The sequence below is a fragment of the Paroedura picta genome, chromosome 3, assembly GCF_049243985.1.
Source record: "Paroedura picta isolate Pp20150507F chromosome 3, Ppicta_v3.0, whole genome shotgun sequence".
Taxonomy (NCBI): Eukaryota; Metazoa; Chordata; class Lepidosauria; order Squamata; family Gekkonidae; genus Paroedura; species Paroedura picta.
In genome coordinates this window covers 169,991,509-170,001,672 of record NC_135371.1, presented here as the reverse complement: position 1 = coordinate 170,001,672, position 10,164 = coordinate 169,991,509, and the positions used below count along the sequence as shown (strand labels likewise).

General features: G+C 47.2%; 1 protein-coding gene across 1 annotated transcript; it reads left to right on the top strand.

Moving 5' to 3' along the window:
• Positions 1 to 287: 287 nt before the first annotated feature.
• LOC143831433 (olfactory receptor 1F1-like) lies at positions 288 to 4,663 on the top strand. The gene is made up of 2 exons (XM_077324423.1): positions 288 to 1,190; positions 4,637 to 4,663. The coding sequence occupies exons 1-2, from the start codon at positions 288 to 290 to the stop codon at positions 4,661 to 4,663; spliced, it is 930 nt and encodes a 309-aa protein (XP_077180538.1).
• The last annotated feature ends 5,501 nt before the right edge of the window (positions 4,664 to 10,164 follow it).

The window sequence follows — 10,164 nt, the reverse complement described above, 5'->3', positions numbered from 1 at the left end:
CTGGGGCTTTCCAGATGTATTCTCATTAGCCATGGATTGGCTCTACAGTTTTTTTTTTAATGTTGCTTTGGCAGCAGCTGCCTCCATAGCAGAAGGAATATCACTGTGTGACTATAAGTCAGCTGCAGCGGCCATTTTGAGATTCAGCCTGTCTCCAGCAGCAGCCGCCATGTTATGGCTAAACCCTGCATTCTGTGCCAGAATCCCAAAGGTCCCTGCAGGTTCAGAAATGTTGGGCATCCTCACTCTAAAACTGTTCCTCCTTCTCTTCTTCCCACAGCTGTAAAATGACCAACGCAAACCGAACGGGCCTCTCCGAATTTGTCCTTTTGGGTCTCTCCACCCAACCGCAACACCAGAATCTCCTCTTCTTGCTTTTCCTCTCCTTGTACTTGTTGGCTCTCCTGGGAAACCTTCTGATCGTCCTGCTGATCCGTTTGGACCACAGCCTCCTTCGTACCCCGATGTACTTCTTTCTCAGCCACCTCTCGCTGGCTGACTTAGGCTTCGTTTCCAGCACCGTCCCCAAGATACTGGAGAACCTGGTGTCTCCCATCAAGACCATCTCTTATGGCGGGTGCTTGACCCAGATGTATTTCTTCTTAACCTTTGGCAACACGGACAGCTTCCTCCTGGCCTGCATGGCTTACGATCGCTACGTGGCCATCTGTTGCCCGTTGCATTACACCACTGTGATGAGCCACAAGCGCTGCCTCGTTCTGGTATGCGGATCGTGGGTCCTTTCTGCTTTCCACTCTTTGCTCTACACTCTTCTGGTGTCCCGTCTATCTTTCTGCTCTTCTGCAGAGATCCCCTATTTTTTCTGCGATGTCTACCCTCTCCTGGACCTTTCTTGCTCCAGCACAAAGCTTATAAAGACCCTGGCCCAGACGGAGGGTGTGGTGGACATTCTGGGACCCTTTGTCCTTGTGATCATCTCCTACCTACGCATCTTCTGGACCATCGTGAAAATGCCTTCTGCTGCTGGGAAGCGCAAGGCCTTCTCGACCTGTGGCTCCCACCTGACCATAGTGGTCCTCTTCTATGGGACCATCAGCAGTCTCTATTTCCAGCCTACGTCTGCTTACTCAGCCCAGAAAGGCACTGTGATCTCACTTTTGTACGCAGTGGTCATTCCGATGCTGAACCCATTCATTTATACCCTGAGGAACCATGACATCAGGGCAGCTGTTGTGAGACTTTGGGACAAGAGTAGACATTTTCGGAGTAAATGACGAAGTAGGAAAGCGAGGCTGAAGTTTCCACAAGCTGTCGATACCTTCTTGGATCTACCAGCCAGGGATGGGGTGCATAACGTGATGTAATTTGGGATGTAGAGCCTTTTTTCTTTTAATTGCAGGTTTCTGGTCTGTCTGGAGGACACGCTGAAAATTGCAATTTCTGGCTGATAGTGTGTGTGTGTGTGTGTTTGTGTTTGTGTGTGTGGGGAAATCCAACCATCCTCCAAATATCAGCTTAAGGGGGCTTCATCCAACTTATGTAGCTCTTCCTCCAACAGAAGATCCACTAAAGTATGATAAATAAGTATGATAAATAAATAAAGTTGGAGAAAACTCTTTTTGCCATAGTAGAATGGGGTCAGCTTCCACGTTACACAGAACACTCCGGTGGGCAGAAGATAGTTCTCATTTATTGGCACTCCGGGAATGAGCCTGAAAACACATGGTCTTTTACTACTGTGGCTTGGTCCCCGAGGGTCCATCTGTCCTAAACTTCAGGTGTTCATTTCACATCGTCTGGGATACACCACCAGCAGTCCGCGCAGCTCTTCCTGAGTGAGCTGCTGCCATGGCTTGATGAAGGAGCACACGTCGATTATTACACGATTGTTTTTCACGTTCCCTGTTGGGAGGGGAAACAAAGAAAAGCAAATGTGAATCCAGAAGGGAGAGATCGAATGACTCGTTCACCAAGGACTCCTTCCCGGTACGGGTCAGCATCACACCTTGAGTTCCTCGTGAGTGATATCTGAGGCCTAGACTGCACAGTATGTGTTTGATGTGTTGAGTCCAAGGGAGGGACAGAGGGATGGACCAGAACCAATGGGATGAAATTAATTCAAAAGAAATTCCGTCTCAACATCCGGAAGAAGTTCCTGACAGTGAGAGCGGTTCCTCAGTGGAACAGGCTTCCTCGGGAGGTGGTGGGTTCTCCATCTTTGGAGATTTTTAAACAGAGACTGGAGAGCCATCTGACAGAGAGGCTGATTCTGTGAAGGCTCAAGGGGGTGGCAGGTGACAGTGGATGAGCGATTGGGATGTGAGTGTCCTGCATAGTGCAGGGGGCTGGACTAGATGACTTCCAACTCTATGATTCTAGGCTCTTTTCCACTATACTGAGCAGCTGTGGAAAATGTCATTTTGAAAACCGTTGAGACCCTGTCCTGTTTGCCCAACTCAAAACCCTCCCGGCAGATATGCCTTAAAGAGGCATGACTGAAGGGTTCGTTGGATCTCTTTTCTAGGGAAATGATCAAACAGCTGTTTTGAATTTTAACTACTTCAAATCTTTCCTAGAAATAGGTGGGTATGGCAGTCAAGTCATGTAATATAAAATCAAGTGGGTAGCCGTGTTGGTCTGTAGTGTTTAGGAGTGCGGATGTCTAATCTGGCGAGCTGGGTTCAATTCCCCGCTCCCCCACATGCAGCCAGCCTGGTGACCTTGGGCTCGCCACAGCACTGAGAAAGCTGTTCTGACCGAGTAGTAATCTCAGGGCTCTCTCAGCCTCACCCCCTCACAGGGTGTCTGTTGTGGGGAGAGGAAAGGGAAGGCAATTAGAAGCCGCTTTGAGACTCCTTCGGGTAGAGAAAAGCAGCATAAAAGAACCAACTCTTCTTCTTCTTCAGTAATATCAGGGCTCTCTCAGCCTCACCTCCCTCACAGGGTGTCTGTTGTGAGGAGAGGAAAGGGAAGGCGAATGGAAGCCTCTTTGAGACTCCTCCAGATAGAGAAAAGTAGCATATAAGAACCAACCCTTCTTCTTCTCAAGCAGCAGAATAAATTTCAAGGCCAGTGTGACCTTCAAGACCAACACATTTCTATTCAAGGTATGACTTTTCGTGTATCTGAGGACGTGTGCGTGCACATGGAAACTCATGCCTTTTATCATAATGGACTGGTCTTCAAATTACCAGTGGACTCTATTAATATAAAAACAACAACAGAGCTGCAGAATTCAAGCATAAAATTATATAACGAACAAATACGGTTCTGATCGAATAATCATAGCAACATAAAGGAACTTTGCTACAATTTCGGTTGTTTCTTGAGGTGTGTTATCAAGAAGAAAAAGAACCTTGAGGTAATCAGGGAATTCAGCGAAATGTATTGAAATATTTCAAATCCTCCTTTGAAATTGGTGGGTGCAGTACCTGTGACGAGATATTCACTGACATTGAAAGCTTCAGGGTGTCTGTATCCACAGAGGGTCCCCAGGATTTCGCTGTACATTAACTGGATGTTTACCGGCGTCTTAGGGACCTTGTATTCCTAGGGAGATCACAGGAGAGCATATTTCAGTTATCAGCAAGGAGACCATTACAGGGAAAGGGCCAGGGATTCCCACTCTGCTGGAAGGCCTTGAACGTCCCAAGCTGTGGCCATTTGACCCAGAGGCCTTCCCTGAGCCCAAACCTGGGTGATCTGAATCCAAAGTTTAATTCTGCCTTAAGCTTTCTAAAAGCATTGTTGTCTTCTAGATTATTCAGTACATCTCTGTTGACTTGCTTTTCTGGACTGATGTTCATGTTCAGGGCAGCAGAGAGAAAGAAACAAATGGTGCAAAAGGAAAAGAATCTTTAATGGGTGAATAATCCCTCCGTGTTTCACTTTCAGCTTTATCGGGGGAAACTTAGAAGAAGAAGAGTTGGTTCTTAGATGCCGCTTTCCTCTACCCGAAGGAGGCTCAAAGGGGCTTACAACCACCTTCCCTTTCCTCTCCCTACAAAAGACACCCTGTGAGGTAGGTGAGGCTGAAAGACAAAAATAAATAAAAAACAAAAATAAATAAAATATTCAATATGACGTATATAAATTCCCCGTAATGAAACCGAACATGAAAACTGTAGGGGTCTCTCAACCATTAAAAGTTCTTTTCCTATGCACTGTGTTTCTTTCTCTTCATTTTGCCTTGGTGTGGCCCCTGTTTCTCTTTAGAGAATCTCTTTCTCTGATTCAGGTCCCCCAGATTGTGCTACTCTGGAAGATATATCCGACTGCATGTTCCACTGCTTTCTGAGGTCACCTCCCCTCTCCATCCTGGAAGTGCTGTGCATGTGCGATTTCGGCTGCGCATGGCGCATGCGCGTCCCGGCCGCGCATGCACAATGCACGGGCGCGGCCCTCTCCCTCCCGCAGTAAGAAGCTTCCCGGGCCGCAAGCTTGCAGCCTGGGAAGTTTTTTACTGCGGGGGGGGGTGTGGGTTGGGGACCACTGATTTAAAGCATTCCTACGCCACCTTTCCACCCAACTTAGGCTCCCCAAAACAATGAACAATCAAAACAGTGTTCAAATACATATCAATATGTCTTTGGACTCAGTGGCCAAGAAGATCCTTAACTGGACTGCTGCTGTCTAGCCTCAGATAGCATAGGCACCCACAGGAGGGCCTCTGAAGATGACCAGAGTCATAGGACAGGTTTAGATGAGAGTAGGTGCTCACTCCTTAAGGTATATTGGCCCCAAGCCATAAGGTATTGTGGTCCTAAGCTTAAATCATGCACTACATGGCTATGGCCCCTCCACTTTACTTTGCAATCATTTCCCTTGTCTCCTTGAAAAGTTCATATTTTGGATCCTGCCTTCATTAGTCCAATCAGGGGGTCCTGTATGTTTTGCACTAAACAGTTCCACTCCATTAAGGAACATTACACATGGCAGAAGTTCTAGCCTTCCAGGAACCTTGCTTGTTACCCTGTTCTTTGCAAATGCTTTTATGTTAGGAGAGAAGGGAGCATCAGTGAGGAGATCCTAGAATCCTGACAGTTAGAGTGGATTCTCAGTGGAACAGGCTTCCTCGGGAGGAGGTGGGTTCTCCATCTTTGGAGATTTCTAAACAGAGGCTGGAGAGCCATCTGACGGAGAGGCTGATTCTGAGAATGCTCAAGGGGTGGCAGGTGACAGTGGATGGGTGATAGGGTTGTGAGTGTCCAGCATAGTGCAGGGGGTTGGACTAGATGACCCAGGAGGTCCCTTCCAGCTCTATTATTCTATGATTCTATCCTTCCTGAGATGGAATTAGAGCTCTTCATCTTCCCATCATTGCTTCTAGGAAATGTCATTGTAGGAAGTGCTACTTGGGGATCAGGGACCTTGTCACTTTCTCCAGCAGGAAGGAGAACCTACCTGGGTGGGTTTGAAGTTGTAGCGCACCCAGTACCACTCAGGATCTCCCCAGGCGCCGTTCACAAATTTACCCTTGACCACTGTAAAAAGACATTGTGGGTTATAGCACACATTCTGTTCCGCCGTCCGACATTATTATTAAAATCGACTGATGCCGACAGATGCACCAAACCAAATCCATAGGGATGTACCTCAGGAATGTCAGCCATTGATTCAGGGCTTGGCAACTGTATAGGCAATGGAATCAGCTGTCCATCTCATAGAATGTCATCAGCCTCCTATTAGAGCAGGGGTAATCAAACTGCGGCCCTCCAGATGTCCATGGACTCCAATTCCCAGGAGCCCCTGCCAGCGAATGCTGGCAGGGGGGCTCCTGGGAATTTGTGTCCATGGACATCTGGAGGGCCGCAGTTTGACTACCCCTGTATTAGAGGTTCTCAAGGATTTCATCATGAGGATCTTGGTGGGTTTTATCTGTATTTGGTCCAGGAAATCACTGCTGCATCCAATCACTGAGCTGCTCTAATGTTCTATCTCCTTCCTACTTTGTATCTCAAATAAATTTGCTTTCTGCTTAAGTGACTGGAAAAGCAGGCTCTTTCCCCCCTTGGGAAGGGAACATTCCAGCATTCCTCCAGGGTTCAAAAGAAGAAGAGGATTTCAACATCTGAGCCTAATAACGTCCACGAAAGGTCACCAAACTGCACGGAAGCGAAAAAGGACATTTATTTTTATTTCTTTTACTCGCTCAGTGGCTCTGTTCCCCACTGTGACGCCAGTGCGTTCCCATTTGTTCCAGAAAAGTAGGCTCGTAGTACACAGGTGGTTTGCACCCTGAAAGAGTCCCTTGCCAGAGGAATGGGGAAAGAAGGTAACCCGCCCAGAGCTGCAGGCCTTGTGGTAGGGAGGGAAGTTGTTGGCAGACTTTAAATACATAAGAGGGTGAAGGATCCAGATGCTTCAAAGAAGAACATAGCTTCGTTTAGAAGAGATAGAAACGTTATACATAAAGAGGAGAGAAGAGACTCCCAACTAACTGTTCTGTTCTGCAGTCTGTTGAGAACACAAGCAGGGGGGTGAGTGCCCAGTGGAGTAGGAAGCCTCCAAAGAGCCAATCAGGAGACTGGAGGAGAATATTTTGAAAACGCTGCCAGGGGGCTCCTGGGAATTGTAGTCCATGGACATCTGGAGGGCCGCAGTTTGACTACCCCTGGCCTAGGCAACAAAACGCAATATTGATAAGAGACTGAGCCATATAAAATGGCGACTAAGTTGTCATTGATTCCAAGCTGTTTTGTGTCACCTGGGAGCACAGGCAACATAGAAGGGCAATACAAGGACTAGTGCGTGTGTGTGTGTGTGGGGGGGGGTATGTGCAAGGAGGCTCAGGGTTCAGATGGCAAGAGATGTCTAAGCGCACGGGCCAGCAAGCAAACCCATAGAAGATGAAATAGAAGACGAGCAACTAACAGAATCTGCCAGCAATTCGAGACTCACCAACATCAGACGAGCAGTATAATTTCTCGAGGCCTGTGACCCAGCCATTACAGATGCAGGCTGCTGTGTAATATGCCAACAGAGTAAGGATGAGGAAGTTCACTGCCAGGAATCCATACTGCTGTGCAGAGCCCATTATCTGATAAACAGAGAAGTATAGAAGCATAGAATCATAGAATCATAGAGTTGGAAGGGGCCACACAGGCCATCTAGTCCAACCCTCTGCTCAATGGAGGACCAGCCCTGAGCATTCTAAAGCATAGAATCATAGAGTTGGAAGGGGCCATACAGGCCATCTAGTCCAACCCCCTGCTCAACGCAGGATCAACGCAGTATCTCAGCCATGACATGGACAATGAGGGCAGATATGGGTGGAATTCAGAGTGCGCCTCACGTAACAAGCCTGCCCCATTGACGTTATCCTGGGATCTCACATACTTTTGTGAAGTGAAGAGAAAAGTGGGGCAATATGTTCAAATTAGATGGCATTTTTGTTTTGCTTCGCTTTATTTCAAAAAGGTTCTCTTTTTTTGGCCTTTGAGGCACATAACACTAGTCTGGATCATGGTACGTTGGCCACCGATCAGTTTGGGAGCCCTTCCGCCTTATTTATTTTATTTATTATATTTATATATCGCCCTCCCCGAAGGCTCAGGGCCGTTTACAGGGAACAGGAAAAGATACACACAACATACGGTAACAGGTGATAACAGTAATAATATTATAACAACAATAACTTAACACGATCATATTATAGACTGTTCCATGTATTGTTCTTGTATTGTAAACCGCCCTGAGCCCCCGGGGAAGGCGGTATATAAATATAAATATAAATATAAATATAAATATAAATATAAATATAAATATAAATATAAATATAAATATAAATATAAATATAAATATAAATATAAATATAAATATAAATAGAGCCTCTTGTGGCGCAGAGTGGTAAGGCAGCCGCCTGAAAGCTTTGCCCGTGAGGTTGGGAGTTCAATCCCAGCAGCCGGCTCAAGGTCGACTCAGCCTTCCATCCTTCCGAGGTCGGTAAAATGAGTACCCAGCTAGCTGGGGGGTAAACGGTCATGACTGGGGAAGGCACTGGCAAACCACCCCGTATTGAGTCTGCCATGAAAACGCTGGAGGGCGTCACCCCAAGGGTCAGACATGACTCGGTGCTTGCACAGGGGATACCTTTACCTTTACCTTTACCTTTACCTTTACCTTTACCTTTACCTTTACCTTTACCTTTACCTATAAATATAAATATAAATATAAATATAAATATAAATATAAATATAAATATAGATGACGATGACGATGACGATGACGATGACGACGACGATAACGACGACGACGACGACGACGACGACGATGACGACAATAACATTAGAAAATGGTGGAATTGCAAGAGCCTCAGCTGAACTCTTACTGGGACCCAGTGGGTTAGGCAGATGAGTGTCAGTCGTAGTAGGGGGGGCTTGGGGGCCAATTGGAAGCGATGGTTTGGGTCCACCTCAACCAAAGGTTCGCTGTTCTTGAGTTAAGAATTCTACCCCATGAATACAGATTCATTCTGGAAGCACAGCAGGGTTGGAACATGTCCATGGACTACCTGTACCTGTGAGGGGACGCTGGGAACATAGTCCTCTGTATGGGCTCGAGAAAAATCTATATGCATTGATCATGTGAACTGGGGAGATGGAGCAGGATGAAAAATGAGGTTTGGGAGAAGAGAGATATGCAGTGACAGGACCACAAAGCCCAAAGCCCTGGAAGCAATTAGGACATTTTATTCATAGAAGGAACACTCAGGTTGTTCCAGGCCAGGGACAGTGTGTTGTAAGAGGGAAGCCGTAGCCCCACCGGAGAGAGCCTGAGAAAAAAGCAGAGAGAAGGGTGATAGTTGAGGAATGGAGATTTGGCCACACACGCATTTTAGGTGTTTCTGTGGTAACATAGGAAATGGATCAACTTTGGGAGAAGGAGGACCCAGTTTAGGCCAAGAGATGAGTTTATAAGAACCCCTCAGGATTTAACTGGCTGAAACCTGACAGGGCAGGAGGTGAGAGGGGTCTTGTTCAAGTACAGCAAGTCATAATCTAGATAGGCGCTCACAGACTATAGCAGAAGAAGAGTTTGGGGTGTGTTTGCTCACCTTGTTCTGCCGTCTTCTTGACGTTTCTTAGCAGTTCGGACTGCAGATCCTGGCCCATCGACTGGTCTATAAAGCTCTCCCCATTTCCTCTTGGCTCTTCCTGCTCTTCCTGGATTTGCTGCCAATGGGGCATGACTGGGGCAGTCTGTACCTTCCAGTATAGGTTTTCATCATAAGCATTGGTAAGGATATATCTTTTATTTCCCTCCTCCCATTTTTGTCATCGTACAATGGTTACACTGAACATTTAGGATGCCTTGGGCTGATCCTGCGTTGAGCAGGGGGTTGGACTAGATGGCCTGTATGGCCCCTTCCAACTCTATGATTCTGTGATTCCAGTGGGTGGAAGAGAGTTCTGAGGAATGGAGAGTCAGAAGAAGTGACACGGACCAGCATGGGAGGTTTCCAATGGACCCCGGATTTGAAAGCACCCAGGGTGGCTGTCTGAAGCCACGGTTTATATGGGGTTTTGGGGAGGGGGGTATGTGATCACATGATGGGATTTCCCATGGGTCAGGATGTTGGATAATGCCCTGGCCAAGTCCAGAGAAGGCCAAAGATTGGCTTCAACAAAGGCGTTGATGTGTCTATGAAAGAGAGCCATCATGTCTCAATGGGTCTACCAGCTAGGATTTGGGTAAGAGATTTCCCCTTGCAGAGGGGCCGAGTGTGAATATGTTGCAAGACAAAGAGGTTTGCCTAGGAGCCTCTGGGCAAACAGCATGGAGCCAGTCCACTCAATCAGCAATACAATGGGGTGGGGAGGGGGTAGATGGAGAGCAAGATTTGAGCCAGGAGATACCTGTATTAGGCAGAGGCCGTACTTCGGAACCGAAGGCAGAGAGCAAGATTTCTAAGATGGGGGCTGGCCTGGCTTGGCGGACTTTAGCAGTGTCATGGCTTTGGCTTAAGCCTTGACTATTGAGGGGTGCCATTGGTTGTAGAAGACAGTGTGCCTATCCGTGAGGCAGGCGGTCCTGCCATGGCTAACAGAGGCTACAATTAGCCTCCTCGGTCTTCTAGGACAAACGGGATTCAAAGTGTCAAAAGAAAAAAGCCCAGGGGGTGTCTCAGGCCTTGGGGGTCAAGTGGTCTCAATATGTCCCCTAGCATCAGTTCTGGGAAGCTTGAACCAGACTCTGCAAGGC